This window comes from Heteronotia binoei, chromosome 17 (genome assembly GCF_032191835.1).
Source record: "Heteronotia binoei isolate CCM8104 ecotype False Entrance Well chromosome 17, APGP_CSIRO_Hbin_v1, whole genome shotgun sequence".
NCBI classification, from domain to species: Eukaryota; Metazoa; Chordata; class Lepidosauria; order Squamata; family Gekkonidae; genus Heteronotia; species Heteronotia binoei.
This window is the reverse complement of record NC_083239.1, coordinates 44248991-44274220: the sequence shown is the minus strand read 5'-3', so window position 1 is coordinate 44274220 and position 25230 is coordinate 44248991. Positions and strand designations below refer to the sequence as shown.

At 48.2% G+C, this 25230-nt stretch overlaps 1 protein-coding gene across 4 annotated transcripts in view; it reads right to left on the bottom strand.

The window, feature by feature from the left end:
- Positions 1-7365: 7365 nt before the first annotated feature.
- Positions 7366-25230, bottom strand: part of POU2F2 (POU class 2 homeobox 2) — a 179081-nt gene continuing 161216 nt past the window's right edge. For 3 of the 4 annotated variants that reach the window (XM_060258671.1, XM_060258673.1, XM_060258672.1), the window contains 7 exons: positions 22827-22968; positions 21528-21676; positions 19754-19930; positions 17247-17313; positions 14579-14750; positions 13559-13632; positions 7366-8966 (listed from right to left, as the gene is read on the bottom strand). In XM_060258671.1, the coding sequence (XP_060114654.1) occupies positions 8617-8966; positions 13559-13632; positions 14579-14750; positions 17247-17313; positions 19754-19930; positions 21528-21676; positions 22827-22968 (1131 nt within the window). In that variant the 3' untranslated portion in view covers positions 7366-8616. The remainder of the gene's footprint in view (positions 8967-13558; positions 13633-14578; positions 14751-17246; positions 17314-19753; positions 19931-21527; positions 21677-22826; positions 22969-25230) is intronic. The other variant, XM_060258674.1, reaches the window with a different exon arrangement.

Below are 25230 nucleotides of genomic sequence, written 5' to 3'. Positions count from 1 at the left end.
TTGTAATAAGCAGGAGACCTCCAGCCACCGCCTGGAGGGTTGACAACCCTTCAAGCCCTTCTCAGGCATCGCGCTTTTGCCGCTACTATCTTAGGTAGTGGGCGGGACACAGTCACCATTTTGCGTCATCACATTTAAAAAGACCACACACCTTTTAATCTACACCTTTTAATCTCCTTTCTACAATCTCCTTTAATCTACAATCTACTTTCTCTTCTCTCCCGCCCCCCCAACAGACACCCTGTGAGGTAGGTGGGGCTGAGAGAGCTCTTGCAGCAGCTGCCCTTTCAAGGACAACTCCTGCGATAGCTATGGCTAACCCAAGGCCATTCCAGCAGGTACAAGTGGAGGAGTGGGGAATCAAACCTGGTTCTCCCAGATAAGAGTCCACAGACTTAATCACTACACCAAACTGGAAGCCCAAGCCTCTCTCCTAACCTCCTGTCTTTTTCTCTTGGGCAGTTACTACCTTATCCCCCACAATACAAGAACTCGGGTACTCAAAGAAATTGCTGAGCAGCTGGGTTAGAACAGATAAAAAGAAGTACTTCTTCACCCAAAGGATGATTAACATGTGGAATTCACTGCCACAAGAGGTGGTGGTGGCTGCAAGCATAGACAGCTTCAAGAGGGGATTGGATAAACATCTGGAGCAGAGGTCATCCGTGGCTATTAGCCACGACATATTGATGGAACTCTGTCTGGGGCAAGTGATGCTCTGTATCCTTGGTGCTTGGGAGGGGTCACAGTGTGAGGGCTCTTAGTGTCCTGGCCCCGCTGGTGGACCTCCTGATGGCACTTGGGGTTTTTTGGCCACTGTGACACAGAGTGTTGGACTGGGTGGGCCATTGGCCTGATCCAACATGGCCTCTTTTATGTTCTTACAAAGCAGTAGCATTTTGCTTGGGTGAAATCCAAGTGCCTCTTTCAAATGCTAGACCAAATGGCATTCCACCTCCCCTTACTGCCAGCAACCATGGGTTCTGTTCCCATTTTGCCCCAAATGAAGAATGCTGCAGTTCGCAATGCAAGCTGTTTCTGTGCTCTCAAATCTTCCAGGCGCGGGGCTTTTTTTTTTTTAGTAGGAACACACAGGAACGCAGTTCCGACTGCCTTGGCATGAGGGGGTGTGGCCTAATATGCAAATGAGTTCCTGTTGGGCTTCCCCCCCAAAAAAGCCATGTGAAACAATGGCAATGTCAGGGGTGTGTGGCCTAGTATACAAATGAGCTCCTGCTGTGCTTTAAAAAAAACCCCAAAAAAGCCCTGTCTCGGTGTGCATGCAACACGGCCAGGTAAGCAGAGTTGGCCACACTAGAGTCTGATAGGAGAGAGGAAAACAAAAGGAGTACAAAAATGTGATGGTAAATTTGTTTCTACTGGAATCCGGGTTTTTTGAATGCATGTGATGGACCGAAACCACACACACGTTCCACTTCAAAATAAAAGCTGTCGGGGGGGGCAGAGCTTTACATCTGGAAACAGCAGGGCAGGGAAAGGGTTAAGCCCTCCTCCGGTGCCATGGCCCCGGTCTAGTGCCCCTTCTGCCAGTGTGATTACCAGGGGTGGAATTCTATCAGGAGCTCCTTTGCATATTAGGCCACACCCCCTGATGTAGCCAATCCTCCAAGAGCTTTCAAAGCTCTTTTTGTAAGCTCTTGGAGGATTGGCTACATATCAGGGGTGTGTGGCCTAATATGCAAAGGAGCTCCTGATAGAATTCCACCTCTGGTGACTACTATTTACTGACATGTAGCGACAGGAAGGAACTCCAGCATTTCTAGTTTGATTGTACGTTGCGTGTATTTTATGACACAATACACTTATTCTCTCTGGCAGTGTCTACAGCACTGCTCCACCAACCAGCTGTGGACCAGAACCAGGAAAATTCCGGGGCAGTGAGTTCCTTCTTCTTCCTGGTAAGACAAAGCAAAAGTCTGGCATGGGGATGCGAAGGTGACACTTTTCTGGATGGGACTCTGCCAGGAGCTAAAGAAAGACGCTCCCCACTCACAAGTGCCTGTAGCAGCCATTGGCACCAACAACCACAACAGGCAGAAGGTGGCTTCGGTAACTGGGATCTCACATTAACGGTACATTTAAATCAGTCCTCTGTTGTCACAGCAAACGGTGAACCATTTCAAAGATGGGATCATGATCTTGGCCAGGGGTGGCCAAACTGCGGCTTGGGAGCCACATGTGGCTCTTTCACACATATATTGTGTGACTCTTGAAGGCCCCACCCCATCAGCCAGCTTGGAGAAGGCATTTCTCTCTTTAAATCCCTTTTCTGAGCCAAGCCAGCCAGCGGCTTGTAAAATGCATTTAAAGTTGCCTTCTTTTCACCTTCTCCATGTTTTTTTCCTTTCCTTCCTCTCTTGCGGCTCTCAAACATCTGATGTTCATTTTTTGTGGCTCTCAAACTTCTGACATTCATGTCTTGCAACTCTCAAACATCTGGCGTTTATTCTGTGTGGGTCTTGCGCTAAGCCAGTTTGGCCACCCCTGATCTTGGCTAAGGCCTGGAATCTCTCATTCCTTATAGTCTGTGATTCTTGTTCAACCTACAAACATGAAAACTATCTGCACTGTTACCCTGTAATTGTTACTACTGAGTATGTCTTTGTGATTTTTAAGGAGTTTTCTCTGGTAAACTGTTACAAATGAAAAACAGAGGTAGACATACACATAAACGGCAAGAGATGTTGCTTTTCACTTCTGCTTTCTTAATGCCAGAAAGAGGGTGACAGCTAATGGCTGGCAACCTCCAGGTGGGGCCTGGAGATCTTCCACTATTACAACCAATCTCAAGGCAACCAAGGTCAGTTCCTCTGCTGAAAATGGCTGCTTTCGAAGGTGGACCCCATGGCATTACAACCCACTGAAGTACCTCCCCAAACCCCACCTTCCTTAGGCTCCGCCCCCCAAATCTCCAGGTATTTCCCAGCCTGGAGCTGGCAACTCTAGAGACCGGACAGAGAGGTCCCTTTTGTCACATTATCTGTAAATACCCAATATCAGCATTCAGCCACCACGACAGACTTCCGATTCCCCTCCAACTCGTCTTTGGTTGCAAGATTTTTATTTTGTTTTGTTTTTTTTAATTTAAAAAAAAGACAGGAAAAAAAAACACAAAACCACGACAGAACCAAATAAAAGAACAAATTAAAAAAAAAATCACTCAGAATATTTGTTACATTTATCATCATCATCATCATTATTTTTTTTTTCAAGTCACTTCTAAGCCCCACAGTTACAAATAAATTAACGAGACAAGGATCAGACCCCGGAAGATTAAAAATTAAAAAAAATTTGAATACTAGGAACTAACTACCTTTGGCAAAGTTATCACACGATTTTTCCCACTGCTCCCGGGTCGGCTACAGCAACAGGCCAGTCTTATTGGGGTGGTGTTGGCGGGGGATCAGGGGCTGCAGCAGCATCTCTCGTTCCAAGGTCGGCCCACCTCGCCCAGCTCTTTCAGGCCTACTAAAATGCGTACACGATGCCCCACTGGCGTAGAAGCATCAGAGGAGATTCCGTTTCTCGTAACCCAGGCCGGCAGCGATGCTTAAAAGTGCCCAAAAGAAGCTGGGAGGTCGGGAAGGGCCGGAAGCCATGTTGGACATTCAACGAGATTCGCGGCCAAGGTTTCATTGGCATCGGACGCCAAGCAGCACTCCGAAAGCATGGCTTCCGGCAACGTGGGCGTGCTCTTGACCCGTACGGCCATGCTACTTCAATTTATACTGGTGTAAAGAGTGCCTGCTCCCTTAGGGCAGAACCCTCATTATGGAAGCAGGACTCATCTGAGGCCTTCCAGCCCTTGCTGGTGACCCTCCCAGACTTCTCTGTGGCTCTGTCCACCCGGCCAATGGCAACCCTTCCTGAGAGGGCGGCAAAAAGACCCTCCAGGGAAAGGTGCCACTGTTTCTAAGGGAACAGCTCACATTTCTCAGGGGCCTCGACCACCCCGCTGATTTCCCTCTGTGGAGGTGAGAGAATGCTGCGCCTGACCCCCCACCTCCCCAAACAGACCCGTCCGGCACACACCCTTAATAAAGCTTTTCTATTTGGTTTATCATTAAAGTATATGAGGTATATGGCGGGCTATCTCCAAAGAGCTTTGTGGTGGATGTCTTGGCACTGCGAGGGGGAGGGAGAGGGTCTAGCCTGGCCCCCCTCCCTTATGCCCTCCCAACCCTGGGTCGGGCACCGGCACGGAGGCGTGTGAGCAAATATTTGGTTTTTACAGCTGTAGTTTAAAGCTTGTTTCCTTCCTCATTCTAAAACTCCCAGGAATGGGGGAGGTCAGCGCAAAAGAGACTGTTTTTCAAAGGGGTGGCCCTAGCGTCTCCCATCCCGTCTCTGCCCTAAGGTTGCCAATTCTAGGTTGGGGGACGCCCGGAGATTAGGTGGAGCTTGAGAGGAGGAGAGAATTTGGCAGGAGTGTGACTCTGTAAAGTCTCCCAATTTACAGGGTTGTCAGCCGCAGCTTGCAACCCTCTGGGAGGTATTAGGGGACAGGGACAGATGCGTTGATGTTGCACTAGCACACGACATCACTTCCTTCCAGAAACTTCTTTAACCATAAGAATTTTGAGGAAATCCTAGAGCATCGCCCTGACAGAATGACACCACTTCCAGCTTTTCACTGGAAGTGATGTCATGTGTTGGTGGGCATGCCCCCATTCCTACCCCCCCCGCCCCCCCCCTGCCAGCCTTGAATGTGCTGGCAGGGAACAGGAGTAACTGCTGAGAGGACTCCTGTTATAACAGGAGGCCTGCCACTTCTACCCCCAAACCTACCATTTTCTCGAGGGAAGAACTCCAAGCTTTGCTTGGTTGTCAGCAACCCTATGTGACCATCCACTTGGAGAACAATGTGGAGTGGGGAGGGCAGAGCCATGATGAACATGGTATCGTCCTGCTATGGAAAAACCGCAGCCAAACAAAATCTGAACCCCTGGTTGTTTTTCTTCCGGACTGACCTATGCTCACAGTTCTCTCCACCATCAGAAAAGCTCTGCCATCTAATCCTCGGGCAAAGCCTATGAAATACAGCCATCAGGTTTTTTTGTTTTTTTTGGGGGGGGGGGGGGACAAAGCTGGAGCTGCTAGAGTTGGCCACTGCCACCCTGACACCTGCCCGCATCTCTGTCCCTAAAACTGGAAACGGGTGTTTTTCCAAAAGTTGGAACTGGTTTTAGAGAGGCTCCATTTCCCAAGATGTCCAGACACCTCTTTCATTTTTTCCCCTACTGTTGCCTCTGGTTAAAGAGGTGTGACAGGTTTTGGAAACAATACAAAAACCTATCGAACCTGGTTAACCAGCGGGCCCTTCTTTCAGACCTCTTTCAGCCTCCGGGAGGAGAAAAAAAAAATTATGTCCCTCGCTTCCTACTCCCCACTTTCCTTTTTTGCCCTATAAATCTTGGCTTTTCCCCTTCATGCCATACACCAACCATTCAGCTCCATCCATGGAGATAGGGTCATTTTTGGTCTAGAATCAATTTTTTTTTTAAAAAAAAACACGTTTTGGTTTTTCTTTCTTTTTTTGTTGATTTTTTGTTTAGCTTTTTTTAAAACCTTTTTTATCTTTTTTTTGTGGCAAACCTTCAGCGTTTGGTTTTTTTGTCTTTTTTATACAGTAAGAAGCGATAAAGCGGAACATAGAATTTTCTCTATAAAAAAAAATAGAAGTTACCCCCCAAAAGAAGTGTTTTTTAAAAAAAAGAAAGAATAACAAATATCACTAAAACAGTTACATTCCACCTAGAAACACGTTCAGTAGCACATGAGAGAGAGAGAGAGAGACAGACAGAGAGAGAGAAAGAGAGAAAGAGATTTGACTTCCCAATTTTTAAACTGATGTCCACCATAATAAAAGCATGATTGGAATCTTAAAAGAGTCGGATAAATACTTGCCGGTTCTCTCTCCCTCACGCACATAATGGGGTGAAAAACATTTTCTTTTCAGTCTTTTAAAACTAGGTGTTTCCTGGTTTGTGTGTCTGTATGTGTGTGTGTTTGCTCCATTTTTTGAAAGTTTCACAGTATTTTTTTATTTTTGTTGTCTCAAACCCACCTGAACGCTATAACACAGCAAAAGCAGGAGATAAAATGAGGTCGAGGTTGGTTGGTTTCTTTTTTTTTTTTTTCCTTTAAGAAAAATTTCAAAGTCCTTTTGCTTGCTTGCTTGGTTTTTTTCACGGTGTCCTTTAGTTTGGTTTGGTTTGGTTTTTCTACCAGATCGTAGTATGCCATGGCTAACTTCCTTCTCCGCAACAACAAGACTTTGGTTCGCAGGAGTTGAAAAAGAAAAGACAAAAGTTGGGAATAGAAACACCCCAAACAATAACTCTTTTAAAAAAAAAAACAACCCTCAAACACTTTTAAAAAAATCTCAAACCAACACAGTAAAAAAAAAATAAGAAACCAACCCCCAACAAATTTACCCAAAAAGGTTAGGGGAAAAAAAAAAGAAAATCAGCGTTTTGAGAAGCCATTTTTAAAGCTTTCCAGACCTTTAGGAGGGTACTGCAGGTTCCTCTGTTCTTACCCTCCTACTTCTGTCGATTTGGTTTATTTAATCTTTTTGTCTCTTTGCCATTTATAAAACCTTGGCTTCTCAACGCAACTTTCCATGAGGTATTTTTTTTTCAGGACAGAGAAAGATGGTTGAGCCATTTTGCCTCACCAGAGAAAAGTAAAGATTTCCCCTTTAATTCCCATGTTTTCATCCTTTCTTCTTCCATGAAAGTTTTGAACGTGTGTGTATTAAGTTTTCTTTGTTTGCTTGGTTCGTTCTTTTTTGGTTAAAAGTTTGTGTGTTTTTTCTCGCCTCCGAGTCTCTGATATCCATACAAGAAAAGGGGGGATTCAGATCCCTTGTCTGTGACTTCTTTCCCCCTGAAAATTCCCCAACGGTCTTCGTTTTGTTGTTTTCTGTAGTGGTGTCTATCGATTTTTGGTTTTTTTTTTCCTGTAAAATGTAAAGAATGCTGAAATTTCCTGTTTATTTTGTTTTGGTTTTTGTCAGGCACTGGATTATGAGTATTTTTTTTTCAGAACACAGATATAAAAATAATAATAAAAATTACATATCCCCTGTTTTCAGAAAAATAACCCCTGATACTAGCCCCAGGTGGAAATTAATTCGAAGGGGGGGGGGAGCTATTGGTAGAAAAAAAATTAAATCAGCAAAGAAAACGTTCAAACCGATAGAATAAAACATATACATGTTCAACACGGCTCATTCTGAAAGAGCCGAAGACTTTCAAAAGGGCCTTGTGTCCTGCAAAGATGTATTTATACTTTGTACCCCGTGAATACGCTAGCCGATACCAGGAAGGTTAGTCTTAATAGATGCAATTAATTCAATGTTTATTGGAATTGGGGGGGGGGGAGAGTGGAAGCAGGGTAATCTATTGCTCTTTGTCTGTGCTTGTTGCATTCAATATTCTGGGCTTACAAAGTGACCCTTCTTCAGTCACCTATGGTGAGTCGAAATCGTTCCAGGCAACCAGGCAGGGAAATTTGGCAAACTGGAAGAAAACGGTTTTCTTTTAACCTTTCAGACTGTTTTCCCTTTTTTAACTTTTTTCACAAGCAGCTAACAAAGTTGTGGGTTGGCAAGGGAGCTACTTCAAAAATGGCAGCCTAGCAACTCATGGAGTTCGCTGGAAGGCTGAGATAACCGAACCTACACCCCAACAGGAGAAAGAGAGATCCTCACAGGACATAAATTTGGAAACCCGTTTCCATCGTGGGAACGTGGCGCCCAGTTCATATTACGGCCTTTGAAAATCCTAGACTCTGTATTCAACGAAAATTCCCCGACAAAAATTATAAAAATTGCAATCTGTTTAAAAACATCTCTTTTTTTTTAAAGTTAAAAAAGGGGAGGGGGGGACATTTTAAAGCAAGGTCTTAAAATTAAACCCCTGCCCACCCATCCAACCCCTTCCAGATGCCAAATAAAAGAAAAATAAATAAGAATAAATAAACGCGTTTTGAAAGACATTCGACCAGACACAGAAGTTAGAAAAGTCTGTAAAAAGCTTTGGGTGAAGCTAGGACTGGTGATTTTTGGTGTGAGATTCTTTTTCCCTTTAAGGATTTTAAAGGGATTTTTCATTCTTTTTTTCTTTTTTCTTTTCTTTCTTTTTTTTTTTTAAAAAAAAACAAACAATCCCCATTTGTTTCCTTCCTGAAACTGTCCAGGAAACTAGCAGATGGGGGAGGGGGCGGGGAAAGAAATCATTGAGGGGGAGTATTAAACAAAACCACTGAGAAAGCCACCTTTGGTTAGGTGTTTTGTTCTTAACATCAGAGGGGGGGAAGGGGAAAAAAACAAAACAAATGAACACCAAAAGTTTGGGGAATTCTTTTTGGTTTCTTCCTTTGTTCCTTTTTGCTTTGCTTGTTTGGTTGCTTTGGGTTATTATTATTTTTGGTTGGGTTTTTTTTTTGTTTGGCTGCTGCTGACGATTTTTCGTTTGGTTTAGTTTCTTTCTTTCTTTCTTTTTTTTGGTTTCACTTGTCGGTTTTGTATGTCCACTCCTTTGGCCCGCCACCGCATCGGGAAAAGCAGAGAGGAGCGTTCCTCGGCCCTCATTCCGTCTTGGCATCCGGCTCGGTGGATCCGGGACCAGCCTGCCCCAGAGTCTGCGCCAGGTCGCTGGAGGAGCTGCATGAGGAACAGGAGGAGGAGGAAGAGGAGGAAGAAGAGGAGGAGGTCAAGGTGGGGGACTTGCTGGGCATGGAGGCAGCCACGGCGGCGGCCGCCGACACCAGCCCCACTCCTCCCGGGGCAGCACTCAGCAAGGGTAGGCCTGCGTGGTTGAGGAACAGCGGAGAGGTCACGATGCTCTGGCTTCCGGTCGTGCCCGCTGTGGTACCCAGGACCAAGTTACCACTGGCATCAAGGCTGGTAATTGGCAGGCTTCCACCACTGGCCAATGCTAGACGGGGAAAGAAAAGCGTGAGTAAGAGCATGTCAGCACCAGCTTTTCCCAACTGGCTTGTCTTCAGAGATTTCTGAACCGGAAGAACTATGTGTTCCTATGGCTACTCTCTAGAGCAAGGCTCCCCAATCTGGTGCCTGCGGGCACCACAACACCCCGAGACCTTTCCTGGTGCCTGCCAAGTGTGTTTAGCACATGGGCAGAGTCAGATGAGGCTTTTGCGCAACAGGGCTTATGATTGGTAGAGCTGCCAGGTTCCCACCAGGTGGCAGGAAAAAAAAACGTAAAGGGTTCCGTGCTAACCAGCCTCAGCAAGAAAACAACCAGTACTTAGAATGATTACAAATATTTCTTACACACTCCCGTAAAAAATTACAAATTTGTATGAGTGTGAAAGAAATATTTGGAATCGTTCGAAGTACTGGTTATTTGTTTTCTTGCTGAGGCTGGTTAGCATGGAACCCCTTTATGTTTTTTTCCTGCCGCTCTCTGTTTGTGCTTCTCTGTTTGGTTTGCACAAGCTCCCACCAGGGGCAGGCGATTTCCCAGTTTGTGGGCCCCAACCCACCATCACGGAGCAGGCCACTGAGAGGACCCCCGCCCCTGAAGAGCCCCGCCACGGCGTGCGCAGCGCAATGACGTCACCCAAAAATGACATATCGTGCTGGGGACGCTCTAGGAAATCACCGAAACGCTATGGTTTCATGCAGGGACACGAGCAATTTGGGAAAAAACTCTATGCTACCATCGACTTCCTTCCCAAATTGCTAGAGCACCCCTACGTGAAACCGTAGAGTTTCCCACAATTTCCTAGAGCGTCTCCACATGATACGTCACTTCCGGGTGACATTATCGCGCTGTACTCGCACAGCCGGTGAGGGCTAGGCAACCCTACTGCTTGGCCACTGGAGATTCGATTGGCTGTGCAAATTGCTTTGGCAGCAGTTGCCCCTACAGCACAAGGATCTTCACTGTGTGACTGAAGATAAGGTGTGGCAACCATTCGTGGCAACCGGCTCTGCCTCCTGCGGCAACCATTTTCCAACAACCCTTTGGTGGCGGTAGCTGTGTATCCAAAGGTGTCCACTCAAAAGACTGGGAACCCCTGCTCTAGAGGGAGCCACCACACACCAGTTCTGTAATGATTAAGTTCCCCCCCCTACTGGTCATACCACTGACCGGAGCTGGAACAGCGTTGACATGGAATCCTCTATTCCAGAACATTCCAATCCTTTTTTTTTTGGGGGGGGGGGGGGCACAGACCTTCCTCCCACTCAAAAAAGGCAGAAGTACAAGATGCAAACAAAACCATCATCAAAATGATACCCCCACATATGCCTTCAATCCCCGGTGAAGCTGATATAAAACAGACAGACGGTATGGGGTATGTTTTGAAAAGATGAAAAGGAACGATTAGCAGGTGAGATATGAGACAAAATGCATGTTATGGAGTGTGACGCCCTCTACTCTAAGATGACTGGGAGGGAGAAGACGTCTTAGGAGGAATGATAGTAGGTTCTGGAGGACTAGCCTTGACTTGCAGGATCCTCTCGTATCTGACCCACATCTACACAACAGCTCACAGGCACCGTCGCCCCCAGATTCATACATTCAGTGCTTGGAAACCTTTGCAGAAATTGGGACAGGTGGAGTCCCACATCATCTTTTAGGCTAGGGCTGCCTAACCTTGACGCAGCCCACCTGCCATGTTTCATTTCTGGCCAATCAGACGCTTGACTATCGCACATTTGCATTCTCAAATGAGCATTAAAAGCCGGACATGAGTTCACCACATGTGGCCAACAGCTGCATTCCACTCAGAGAGCCAGTTTGGTGTAGTGGTTAAGTGTCCGGACTCTTATCTGGGAGAACCAGGTTTGATTCCCCACTCCGCCACTTGCAGCTGCTGGAATGGCCTTGGGTCAGCCACAGCTCTCTCATAGAGCTATCCTTGAAAGGGCAACTTCTGGGAGACCTCTCTCCACCCGACCTACCTCACAGGGTGTCTGTTGTGGGGGAGGAAGGTAAAGGCGATTGTGAGCCGCTCTGAGACTCTGATTCAGAGAGAAGGGTGGGATATAAATCCAATATCTTCTGTACGTCACTCGTCACAGAGCATAAAAGACAGATGGTAAGAAAAGGGGTAAGTGAGACCTTGCGAGAAGACTGTCTTTGCCTCTCTGTAGGTCAGCCTCCCACCTGGTGGGTCGCCCAGTTTGCATCCACACATTGCTGGAGGTTGTGCAATCCTGGCCCCGCAGCAACCGTCCACCACTGGATTATCTTGCTCCGTTGGGGAAATCTGGTGACTGGCTGAGAACATCAAGATAGCCCAATCTCCAACCACATATGGATGCAGCGTAGTTTTTCAGCATCGTGTTTGGTGATGAGAGGAGACTTCGCAGCAGTACCTGCAATTTGGGGAAGCCACAAGGCATACTGGGAAAAGTGGTGTGCCTATGCAAGGTTGACACAGACCAGTGCTATAGTGATTAGTTCATCAAAATGGACTCTCAGAGACCCAGCTCTGAGCCCCCAGTTTACCCCAAGAGCTCACTAGGAGTTTCTTGGCCTAACCTACCTCACAGGGTTGTTGCAAGGGTAACAAAAAAAGAAGGAGAACAATGTGAGGCACTTTGGGGTTTCCACCGGGGAGAGAGGCAGGGTATAAATGGTGCAAAATAAATATTATACCCAGAGCTTTTTTTGCAGCAAGAACTCCTTTGCATATTAGGTCGCAAACCCCTGATGTAGCCAATCCTCCTGGAGCTTCCAGTAGGCCCTGTACTAAGAGCCCTGTAAACTCTTGGAGGATTGGCTACACCAGGAGTGTGTGGCCTAATATGCAGGGGTGGAATTCTAGGAGAACTCCTTTGCATATTAGGCCACACCCCCTGATGTAGCCAATCCTCCTGGAGCTTCCAGTAGTCTCTATACTAAGAGCCCTGTAAGCTCTTGGGGGATTGGCTACACCAGGAGTGTGTGGCCTAATATGCAGGGGTGGAATTCTAGGAGAGCTCCTTTGCATATTAGGCCACACCCCCTGATGTAGCCAATCCTCCTGGAGCTTCCAGTAGGCCCTATACTAAGAGCCCTGTAAGCTCTTGGAGGATTGGCTACATCAGGAAGGTGTGGCCTAATATGCAAGGGTGAAATTCTAGGAGAACTCCTTTGCATATTAGGCCACACCCCCTGATGTAGCCAATCCTCCTGGAGCTTCCAGTAGGCCCTGTACTAAGAGCCCTGTAAGCTCTTGGAGGATTTGCTACACCAGGAGTGTGTGGCCTAATACGCAAAGGAATTCCCTGATTATACTGCACCCATGCTGCAAAGCTATAAGATTCACATCTGCCTGGGAGCATCACTATTCCTGACTAAGCAGCCTATTCTCAGTCTTGGATGCAGGGCCGGCTCTGCCACTAGGCAACTGTCTAGGGCGCCAGCCTTCTGGGGCACCAAACTGGGCACACATGTGACTCAGTGACATTATCAATGCAGGGTGGGGGCGCCGGAAGTTAGCTTTGCCTAGGGTGCCATACCTGCCCTGCCTGGATGTGACAAGAGATTGCAAGTTAAAGTCAGGGCCACGTCTTATGTGTATGCTGGGATGCAATAAGAATCCAGAAAAAAAAGCACACAATGCAAATCTGAGGACAAATCTGCCGAGAAGACCCATTTTCATGGACGAAGACAACAATGCTGTTTTTCGTTTAAACGACAAAAGTCCAAGTTACTAGTCCTTATGGTTGCAATAAAGCTATTCTTGGAAGCACGGGGAACGATGGCTGATAAAACGTCAGAAGCCACAGAGACTGTTGAATATGATTTCTGGGGGTTACAGTTGGGCCCCTGGTGCTAGGCTGCTTGGAGGATGGTTGGATGCACCCTACTGTCTTAAAAGAGACGCTCCCTCTCCTCCATTGCACAAAAGGGGACGTTTCTTCTTTGAGGACATCTCTTGTGGCACACACCTGCATTATCTAAAACAGGGGTGGCCAAACTTGCTTAACGTAAGAGCCACTTAAAATAAATATCAGATGTCTGAGAGCCCCAAGGCAAGGAAGGAAGGAAGGAAATCAACTTTAACTTTAAATGCATTCTCCAGGTTGGCTGAAGGGATGGGGGGGGGCTTCAAGAGCCACACAATCTGTGTGAAAGAGCCACGTGTGGCTCCTGAGTTGCAGTTTGGCCACCCCTGGTCTAAAAAATAAATTTTATTTTTTTCTCCATCAGAAGTAATCTTCGATCCGTGTGCATACATCAATCAAACTCCAAGTAATGGAACCAGATTGTTTTAAAATCACGAAATAGCGCTAATCATTTGAAGTGGCTCACATCCCCACAAGCCTTTCCCATGAAACACGAGCCCGCTCGTGGAACTCCCTGCACGCGCGCGTTGGTTCCTCCAGAAGTCATCCCCCTCTGCAGGCGCACATACGATCCCCAAGAGAGCACAAACATTCCCTCGCCAACACACGGGCCACCCCCTCCAAACGCGCTTCCTCTTTCACACGCATGCAGGCCGGTGGGGGTGAATGGCGGAAATGGTATAATGTCTGGTCTTTTGGGTGTTTTTTCTTTTCACCAACCTTGAATGGTGGCCAGCGGGTTGGTGGCCATTAGCGCTGGGTTTAACCCGGCGTTCACCCCTAGCACTGTGCTTCTGAAATCAAACCAGATGCAACAGGTTAACGTGGGAGTCTGCGGTGCAAACACGAGGCCCCTCCCCCCCGCCCTGGCAGCCCAGCAAAGAAATTTCCACTCTCATAGGTCCAGGATGGTCACAAGAGGACTTGGCATAAAGCTCCCAGAAGAACATCAAAGAACATCTACATGGATTCTACTGTCTTCTCGAAGTTCTAGTCCCCTTGTTGTTCGGGCACAGGGGGCGAACCCCTCAGAGGTCTCCTAGAATTACAACTGACCTCCAGACGACAGAGATCAGTTCCAGTGGAGAAAATATAATATAAATAACTGGTACCGATGTACAATAGAAAAACTATAACAAATTACCCATCAGCAATGAAGTATTTGCGCTTTCATTGTGTGCACATGCAACTGATTTAGTGCAAAAATAAGACAAAATAGAACAAAGGAACAAGAAGGTATTTGCACTCCCCCCGTCTATGCACTTCACAATTTCTACATAGGAACCCGCCTTAACCATACGGTTATTCTTATTCTCTCCATTACAATGTCACAAGCGGAACTTTTAAGGACTCCACCCTATAGCACTGCCTTATGAATTTGGTTAAGTCAATTGCATGTACACACAATAAGACCGTGAATACTTTATTGTTGACCGGTGATTTGTTATAATTTTTCCAGTGGAGAAAACGGCACCTCTGGAGAAGGGGATTACACCCCGCAGAGGTCTCTCTCCAAACCCCTGCCCTCCCCAGGCTCCGCCCTTAAATTTCCAGGTATCTCCCAATCCGGAGTTGGCAACCCTGGTTTGGGGGGAATATAATGTCCTTATGTGAAAAGATTGTCCAAAGTCCCCTTCCCTCCTTTCAGTGCAGGACCAGCTAAGATCAGACGCCCCCTTCCCCTACCGTCGAAACCGCTGCCGAGCCCTCAAAGGCCTTCTTTCCCCCCCTGCCACTTACCCCGTACTGGGATTCAGGCCTTGCAAGGCGATAGCTGAGTGACTGCTGCTCTGGGGGCTAGGATTTGTGCTGTTGCTTGGGGGCGGCGTGACTGAGTTGAGGGCAGTGCCCCCTGCTCCCACCGCTGTCCGACTGGGGGTCAGGGAGCAGACTGTTGGGGATAAGGTAGTAACTGCCCAAGAGAAAAAGACAGGAGGTTAGGAGAGAGGCTTGGGCTTCCAGTTTGGTGTAGTGGTTAAGGGTGCGGACTCTTATCTGGGAGAACCGGGTTTGATTCTCCACTCCTCCACTTGCACCTGCTGGAATGGCCTTGGGTCAGCCATAGCTCTGGCAGAGGTTGTCCTTGAAATGGCAGCTGCTGTGTGAGTCCTCTCAGCCCCACCCACCTCACAGGGTGTCTGTTGTGGGGGGCGAAGACATAGGAGATTGTAAACCGCTCTGAGTCTCTGATTCAGAGAGAAGGGCGGGGTATAAATCTGCAATTCTTCTTCTTCTATTAAAGGAGGGGTAAAGGGGCCGCAAATGTCGGCAGGCCCTGGGAACCAAAAACCAAGACGAACATACCCTTCCAAAGGGGAAAGATATAAGCAGAAAACCCAGCTGATATATAAACTAGGGTATCACAAAGCCCTATGGGGACAGCCCTAAGCAAAGTTACACCTTTCCGGGTCCACTGATGTTAATATTAGTATCCATGACGACGTTAAAAAAAAAGCCATTCTGATAATTAATCTCTAGAAGGTTGTGGTCACAGACCAAATTGTACTAATGCCCTTCTAAGGCCTACTGGAGTTCTAGACAGCAAGACTGTATCATCTGCATAGAGTAGGGCTACCGTTTGCCTATTGGCCAAGGAGGGGGGATGAGTATCGACTAGATGGAGGTTGCTGATCATATCGTTAATAAAGATGGCAAAAAGGGAAGGGGCCAGGACGCAGCCTTGCTTGACTCCTTTCTGTGATGGGATAGGGTCAGTAAGGAGACCTTGCTTATTACATCTGACCCTGATAGACGTGTTGGTATATAACGCCTGGATCAGGAATAAAAGTCTCCTGTCCATTGAGGTGGCACTTAACTTCTCCCATAATTTCCCTCTGGGAATGGAGTCAAAAGCAGATTTTAGGTCGATAAAGGCTGCATAAAGAGAGACCGTTCTACTGGTTGCATATTTGTCAATCAAATGGGATAGGATCAAAATATGTCCCAACGTGGATCGTCCTTCCCTAAACCCAGCCTGCTCATCTACCAAATACATTTCCTGAATCAGCCAGCACTGCAATTTCTCTAAGAGATGACTAGCGTATAATTTGCCCCAAATACTCAGGAAGCTAATTGGCCTATAATTGGCAGGATCATCCTTCTGCCCGGACTTGAAAAAAAGGGATGATGATGATAGCCTCTCTCCAGGCCTCTGGAATATCCCCTGTTGAATCAATATATGTGAACAGTGGGGCCAAGAGAGAGGCCCACCAGTCAATATTGTCTTTCAATAGATCTGGGGGTATGAAATCCGGGCCTGGAGCTTTGCCTCTCTTGAGTGTGCTGATCAGAGATCTGACTTCTCCAACCTTCACCGGAGGCCAAGGTGGCAGGTCTGAAAGGGCCTCATGAATCAGGTAAACGGCAGAATAGCGGGGATCAGAATACCGAGTATCAAAATAGCACAAAGTCAAAGAGCGAGGAATTATTAAAATACAGCAGAAAAAATATCTACACTGTGGCAGAACAGTCCAGAGCTTCCTAGAGGCTAACAAGATTTCTGGGGTATGAACTTTGTGAGAATGCGATGGTCCCCTTGAGTCGTCGCGGTTGGTAGCCCCACGACAGGCCACTTTGCCGTGAATCTGCCTAATCCCTTGTTAAAACTGCAGCTATCCCTACGTCTTCTGGCAGCGAAGTCCACGTTTCTAATCACTCGTGTAAAGAAGTATTTCCTTCCATACCCCGCTATGCCCGCAAACGAGAGTTCCTTTAGCGTTAACCACTTTGAGCAAGACTCTGCAGCTCCACACTAAACCTTAAGAGCCAGTTTGGTGTAGTGGTTAAGGGCGCAGACTCTTATCTGGGAGAACCGGGTTTGATTCCTCACTCCTCTGCTTGCAGCTGCTGGAATGGCCTTGGGTCAGCCATAGCTCTGGCAGAGGCTATCCTTGAAAGGGCAGCTTCTGGGAGAGCTCTCTCAGCCCCGCCCACCTCACAGGGTGTCCGTTGTTGTGGAGGAAGGTAAAGGAGATTGTGAGCTGCTCTGAGATTCTGAACGGAGGGCAGGACATAAATCCAATATCATCATGATCATTAAGTATTCTGCCACTGTATACCGGGCAGCCACTTCCCAGTAAAGATTGATCAGGTAGTTCTTAAGGATGGGGTTTTGACCCCTGCAGTTTGGGCCTCCCGCCAACTTACAGAACTCAGAGAACCACTGCAGGTGGCACGGCTGGTTTCTTACAATCAACGGGGATAGTTATCCATCCACCTTAGGGGAGAATGTTATCTGCTTCCTCCCCTCCTCTCTGAAGGCTTCCCGGATGTGGCAGCACAAAACCAAACAGCCCAATTGGTATAGTTCTAACAAACATATAGCCCAGAGCTCTCAGCATCCCATTGGCCAGTTGTACTAGAAGGAGGGTCCTGGGGAGAGGAGCGAGTGCAACTGGAAGACAGCTACCTGTTGTGCTCAGACTACTGGAAGCCTGGGAGAGGGGCAGACTTGTGCCGGTGCCTGGGCTGGTCACCTGGGGAGATGCAAGAGAGAAACAGAACGTCAAAGACACAAGGAAGAGACTTGCAAAAGGCAGGACTGCAGATAGCCGTCATGGGCCCCCAGACAAGGATTCCAACTGGGCCCCCATCCCATGACCCTGATCCAACCCAAATATCCTAACTTGCCTGGCTGTTAGCCTGCTTCTATAACACTAAAGGATCCACACGTCCATCTGTCTGTCCATTTGCAGCAGGCATAACCCATCAGAAAATATGCTATCATATCGTTTAAATGGTTTTATTATGCTGTTTTAATGGTTTCAATATATAGGTACTGATTGCGGTTTAAATGACGTTGTTCTCCACTCTGAGCCCACTTGTGGGAAAGGGTGGAATATGTCAACTAAAATAAATAAAACAAAATAAAACTAAAGGTAAAGGTAGTCCCCTGTGCAAGCACCAGTCATTTCCGACTCTGGGGTGACATCGCATCACGACGTTTTCACGGCAGACTTTTTACGGGGTGGTTTGCCCTTGCCTTCCCCAATTATCTACACCAGGGGTGGCCAATGGTAGCTCTCCAGATGTTTTTTGCCCACAACTCCCATCAGCCCCAGCCATTGGCCATGCTGGCTGGGGCTGATGGGAGTTGTAGGCAAAATACATCTGGAGAGCTACCATTGGCCACCCCTGATCTACACTTTCCCTCCAGCAAACTGGGGACTCATTTTACCAACCCTGGAAGGATGGAAGGCTGAGTCAACCTGGAGCCAGCTTCTGCTGGGATCGAACTCAGGTTGTGAGCAGACCGCTTGGACTGCAACACTAAAATAAAACTAGGAAAGCCAAAATTGGGCCACCAGTGTCAAGATGATCATGGGAATTCCAGGGCCCAAAATGAAAGGAACTAGAATATCTTGGCCCAGGTTATCTTTAGACCCTCATGCTATTTGCAAAGGATACTAAGGTTTTGTAGTGGTTAATGTGATGGATTAGGATTTGGGAAACCCAGGTTTGGATCTCCAATGTTACCACGGAAGCTCACTGGGTGACCTTGGGCCCGTCACTCCCTCTCAGCCTAACCTACCTCACTGAGTTGTTGTGAGGATAAAACAGAGGAGAGGACAACGACGGAAGTTGCTTTGGGTCCCCTTGGGGATAAAGGCGGGATATAAAGTAAATAAATAATTCTAACTTCTGCTCCTCATTTGTCAGCACTGAGGCAGATGAACATTTATTATCACGCCTGTTAAGGGTGGAAGGGGAGGAGAAGGCCGTTAAGGGTGGAAGGGGAGGAGAAGGGGAGGAAAAGGCCGTTAAGGGTGGAAGGGGAGGAGAAGACTGTTAAGGGTGGAAGGGGAGGAGTTTGGATTGGGACCATGTTGCGTGGGGAAGGGGCCTGAAGCCGTTCTAACTAGGGCTGCCAAGACCCCAGTCTGGGTGGGGGTTCCCCCACCTGGGAGGTTCCCAACCCGCTGGCCCACATCAGGCTGGCGGGAGGAACCTCCCCCAATGTCATCAGCGCAATAACATCACCCGAAAGTGACGTCATCACGCCATCACCATTGCGCGGTGGCCACTCTAGGTGTTTCCAAGAAAACTCTATGGTTTTCCTGGATGCTCTAGCCATTTGGGAGGGAAAACTCTATGGTGCGATGGTGACAGTGTGATGACTTCATTTCCAGGTGACGTTATTGTGCTGCGCGCACACGAAACTCCCCTGCACTGTTTCTCTAACCTGTAATGGCTTAGGATAACTCCGTTTGAAAAATGTATACCGACCAGGCTACTTATGAGTTTCTCCAATGCAGCAAATAGCAGTTCCCCAGGCCTGTTTCAGGTAAGAAAAATAGCATGGGGGTGAAGCTTAAGTGTCCTTGCACCACCTGACTTGCCACAATTCCAGCACAAATCAGGTCTGTGCACACACCTGGGCAGGGCTTATTTTTGTAGCAAGAACACCTTTGCATATTAGGCAGCACTCCCCGGATGTAGGCAATCCTCCAAGAGTAGGCCCTGTAAGCTCTTTGCAGGATTGGCTACATCAGGGGTGTATGGCCTAATATGCAAAGGAGTTCCTGCTTCAAAAAAAGCCCTGCACCTGGGGATTAAGTTCTAAGCACAGGACTCTCATAGCCCAGGAATGGAACCAAGTGTATCATGTAGTTAGGCCCTTAAGTCTGGCATGTACCCTCAGGGGGTAAAGTAACAGGATAGCATTGGGGAGCGTATGATGTTACAGTGGGGGATACAGGATGTTACAGGATAGCATTGGGGAGCGTATGGGTTACAGTGGGGGCAAAGTAATTATATGCATGCAATATATAAGAGAGTTTTCATGGTTGTGCGGGAGGAAGTAGGAAGAAAGTATACAAGAAGGTACCAAGTATAGTGAGAGGGGAACGTAAGACAAGCACATACTGTCAAGAGGTTGTGCAGGGGAGGAAGGAAACAAGGAGCGCAGGAACGTACCATGTGGGGGCTGTAGCCGGGGGGCTTGCCCTGGGCAGGTAACATGGGAGCCGAGCTGCAAGGGTTGATCCGCTTCTCTTTCTGGCGGCGGTTGCAGAACCAGACGCGAATCACCTCCTTCTCCATGTTCAGTTGCTCGGCGATAAGTAGGATCTCCTCTGAGGTAGGCTTCTGGTTCTGTGAGTGGGAGGGGGCAGGGCAGGAGGTTAACGGGACGGCGACCTACATAGACAAGGAGGGGCAAGCGGCTGTACAGAGCACCAAAAGGGCCAGAGAGGGGTTATAGGTGCAGGGAAGGCTAGGAGACAAGTGTTCCCGAATTTTTGTTCTGTAGCGAACCTGAATATGCTGGGAAAGGGTGTCCTTTCTCCCTGCTAACACACTGTAGGATGGAACATTGCCTTGTTTTGCATTCTTATTGCTGAGAACCAATGAAGGAATATTTTTAAGGGGACTGCCTGGATAAGATGAAGAATGCTAAGCAACTTGTTAAAAAAAATGAACAGAAAATTGTCTGGAAGCCAAAGAAGCGGAGCCACACTAGGTGCTGGGAGATCCACACATGGATTTCACAAGTGGTTTTTCACTGGTAAAAGATGGGGGGGGTGTCCCAATTCAGATTGCAGTTTTAGCATCGAGTAGGGTTGCCAACTCCGGGTTGTAAAATTGGTCAAGATTTGGAGGTGAGGGCTGAGGAGGAGGGCGAAGTTTGGGGAAAGAAGGGAGTTTGGCAGTGATGTGATGCAACAGAGTTGGCTCTCCAAAACCACCACTTGTTCCAGGAGAACTGATCTCTGGAGTCTGGGGATCAACTGTAATTCCAGAAGAACTCCAGCACCCCCTTCCCACCTGGAGGGTGGCAACTGCAGTCTGGCAGGAGAGATTAGTCCTTTCCTTCCATGCCAATTTCCCAGTTTCAAATGCTCTCCCTGGAGCTGTGGTTTGTTCCTCTGTTGGAAACCTCTAGGTTGCCTGTATGCTTCCTCCAATGGGGCAAAACAGCAGCTGTTGCAGGCTGATGGGGGGGGGGGGGAGAGGATTAAAATTCCCTCCCTGATCTGAATCGGGAACTTCCCCCTCCCATATTACAGAGATATGGGAGGCCTAGATTGGCCCAGGGCTACCAAGTTCCCACTGGGGGTGGGGAATCCCCCCCTTTGGTGGGCCACAACCTACCAGCAAGGAGGAGGCTGCTGGGAGGATCCTCACCCCTGAATGAGTCCAGGCACCATGCAACATGTGTGGCGCCCAGAAGTGATGTATTGCACCGGATACATCGCGCAGGAACTCTCTAGCAATTTGCAGGAAACTCTATGGTTGCATGCGGGGACACTCTAGCAATTGGGGGGGGGACTCTGTAGTACCATAGAGGAAACTATACCATAGAATTTTCTCCCAAATTGCTAGAGTGTCCCCATGCAAAACCATAGAGTTTCTAGCAAATTCCTAGAGCCTCTGCCGCGCAACATGCCCGGTGCAATACGTCACTTCTGGGTGACATCACTGTGCTGTGCACAAAAGAAGTCCCCTGCCAGCAACTGCGGGGGACTTGGCAACCCGAGACTGGTCAAAGATTTCCAGAGAAGCCTTAAGCAACAATGAACGTGGCATGTTCTAAAAGAAGTTGTTACCAAAACAATTATTTCTATTTGTTCCCCTCTGTATTTCTTATCCTCAGGACACCTTATTAGAAACCACCCAAGGCAGGGTGGGAGTGGAGAGAACTGCCATCTCTCAGTAGGTCTAGGAGGCCAGTTGGTGGGGAGGGCCTCACCGCGAGAAAGCTTTTTTCCAATGCGAAGCGGACATTGGTCTCAATGCTGGTCCGTTTCTTGCGGCGCCGACCCGGCAGCCCGTCAAAGCCCATGTTGGGGCTGCTCAGCTGGTTGGGGCTGGGAAGCGTGGAGTCCACAGACATTGTCTCTGTGACGGGGGAAGGAAGAGGGAGAAAGAGCTGTTTATTTGCCACCCACACCATGTCCGGGTACTCTGCCCCACCTTCCCTTCAGTTCCCCCCACCAGGTACATCACTCCCTTTCTTCTCTTCCGCCTTTTTGTGTTGCTTAAGAGCATCTCCGCTTGACCAGCTTTTAGCCCACTTGCGCCTTTCTTGTTTCGCCAGTCCTGTCTTCCTCGCGATAACAGGCCACCGTTTAAGCAGCATGTGCGTTATCTGCCTTGCTGGGAAGGCCTCTAATTTCACCAAGTGAATGTCCCTCAAGTCACAAGGCAGCAGCCCTCAGACACTCTGGCTGGTCTCGCCTCTTCCTGTGAGCTGCCTTGAGGCTTCGTTGTTGCCCTTACACTGTCCCAAGCAGGCCGCGGCTACCTCATCAGGAAACGCTCTCCAGTTTATAAGCGACACGTGCATTATCTGTCTCACCGGGAAGGTCTCTGATCCGACAAAGTGAACTTCCCTCAAGCCATGAAGCAGCGTGCCGTCCCTCAACCCTCAGACGCTCTGGACAGTCCTGTCTCTTCCTGTGAGCTTCCTTGTGGCTTGTTTGTTACCCTGTCCCAAGCAGACCCTGGCTTCCTCAGCAGGAAATGCTCTCCGACCATGGAGCCCATCTTTCTTCTCCCGACTCGTCACCCACCACAATGACCCCTGCAGGGTCTACTCGCTTTCCTCTTTTCCCCTTCACCACTTCAACCTGGCCGCCATTCCCCCAGTGGGGAAAACAACTCTCAGACCTCAAAACCAGTGTTTTCACTCTTCAGGTACAGCGCTGAGACACTGTACCCTCTAAGCTGTGGAGTCTTGTGAGCAAAAATCCTACTTTGTGAGCTACTGGTATTAAAGTTGTGAGCTACTGCATCAATTATTGTGCTCTGGGGCCATCCTTCCGGAGCAGGCTGAGCTAAGACAAAAATGTGCGAGCCAGAAGATAAAAAACTGTGAGCCAGCTCACATGAACTCAGCTTAGAGGGAACACTGGCTCCGGTCTCATCTGCCTCTCTCGGTTAGGTCCCCCTGGCCCCCTCAAAGTCCCCCTCGCTGCCAGACACACACACACACACACGAACACACAACAGGCCTCAGCTTCTCTCCTGCTCCATCCTCTTCACTTACCAGCGTCATTGAGCCATTTCTCCAGCAGAGGTTTGAGCTTACACATGTTCTTAAAGCTGAGGTTGAGCGCCTCAAAGCGGGAGATGGTTGTCTGGCTGAAGTCATTCCCGTAAAGCTTCCCCATGGCCAGCCCCACGTCACCCTGCAGAGGAAGGGATGTGGGGAGCAGAGGACAGAAAACGTCAACTGCCTGTGTATCTAGAGCTGGATATGCCACAATTCCAACCCTGGAATTTCAGATGGAGCCCAAAATGCACCGTATGTTCTGTAACACTAGGAAATCAGGCAGTCGATTCAGGATGCACAAAAAGAAGTACCGTATTTTTCGCTCCATAAGACGCACCTGAGCATAAGACGCACCTAGTTTTTAGAGCTGTTTGTGTGAATTTAGAGGCATTTGTGTGAATTTTTTGCAGTATTCGCTCCTTAAGACGCACACACTTTTCCCTCCACTTTTTTGGGGGGGGGAAAGTGAGTCTTATGGTGCAAAAAATACGGTACTTCTTCACTCAAAGAGTGATTAGGGTTGCCAAGCTCCCGCCAGGGGTGGGGGATCCCCCGGATCGGGGGTCCCAATCCACCGGCATGGAGCAGGTTGCTGGGAGGACCCCCGCCCCCAAAGAGCCCTGTCATCACACGACATGCCGTGCACGATGACGTCACCCAGAGTGACGTCATCGCGCAGGGCGTGCCGCTCTGGAGACATTCTAGGATTCATGGTAAAAACTTTATGGTACCATAAACTTTTACTGCAAATCCTAGCGCGTCCCTGGCATGACGTGCCCTGCGTGATGATGTCACTTCTGGGTGACATCATTGTGCCGCCTGTGTGCTGCTCATGCAAGAGGAATCCCCTGCCACAGCGGCGAAGGGACTTAACAACCCTAAGAGTGATTAACTTGTGGAATTCGCTGCCAAAGAGTGAAGTGAAGTGCACTAGTTTAGTCAGCTTCCAAAGATTCATGGAGGCCAGGCCCATCAATGGGTTTTACCCATGATTCAATGCAGCCTCCATGTTCGGTGGTAGTAACCCTCTGCATACCAGTGCTGAGAGAGGAGGTGGGAAGAACAGGGGGAGCTTCAGCCTTCATGCTCTGCTTACAGTCGGCCATTTTGTGAAACAGGATGCAGGACTGTAGGGGCCACTGGTCTGATCCAGAATGGCTGCTCTTGTGTTCTTATTCAACATCCCAAGAATCTCAGTTTTCACTTAAATATTTCTAGCATTCCAGGAGCCAAGTAGAGGCTTGGAAGTTTGCGGGGCAATGCTAAGAGAACTTCCAGGCGCCCAAAGAGGGACAGAGTGGGATTTTTGTGGCTCAGAAGGTGGTTTATAGTTGCACTTGCTTTGACAACTTTATTTTATTAGAGCTCTGAATGGCATTAATTGTTCTCCTCACCTTGATTTCATCCTCACAACAACTTGGTGTGGAAGACAACATTGAGACAGAACGGCCATTCAAGGTTAGCCAGTAAATTTCAATTTAAGTGGAGATTAGATTTCCCCAATCCAATTCCAGCACTTTAATCCAGGGGTCCCCAACCTTTTGGAGCCTGTGCGTGTACCTTTGGAATTCTGGCCCCATGTGGTAGGCACAGCCACAAAATGGCTGCCACAAGACGCAGGGCCAGTGACAAAATGGCTGCCACAGCTTACCTTCAGTCGGGCGGTGAAGTTCCTTGTGCCGTGATGGCAGCTGTGGCCAAAAGCAACATTTTAAAGAACCTGCTCAGCCAATGAAATCTTCAGTGGCCGAAACGAAGCCTTACTGGGCAAAAGCCGTACCTGGCTCCACCCATTCTAAAACCACTTGGTGGACCCCAGGAAAGATGTTGGTGGGCGCTATGGTACCCATGCTCTAATTGCGAGAGCACACTGGCTCTCTTTATATACAGAAAGCCTTTCTCCAGTTTGAGAGGACAGGAAGAGACTCACCAGGCCAAGACTTAAGGGTAGGGTTGCCATGTCCCTCATCATGCCAGCGGGCAGGGGGATTAGGGGGCATTCCGGGAGTCAGCAGGGATGACCCTGACATGATGATACCATGTGGAAGTGATGTCACTGCACTGGCACCATTGCTTGGCAACACTCTACTTTTCGGGGCAAACTCTATGGCAAAACTGGGCTCAATAACAAAACAATACGGAATGCTGCTAATTATACAATACGAATGCCAAAAATCAAAACCCAACACTTTGAAATAAAGCCCCACATAGACGGTTTCTTAGCCTAAGTTCTCCAGACAAAGACCCAGGTGCTTTAATTTCTCCGTTTCAATTTCTTAATACAAATCTCCCACAGGGGTTAGGCTTCCACACGATGATGTCGCCATTCACGTCACCGTTTTATGTTCACTCTGCTTCTTCTGTCTGTTCTTATATTTTGTTATTATTCCTGGACGCC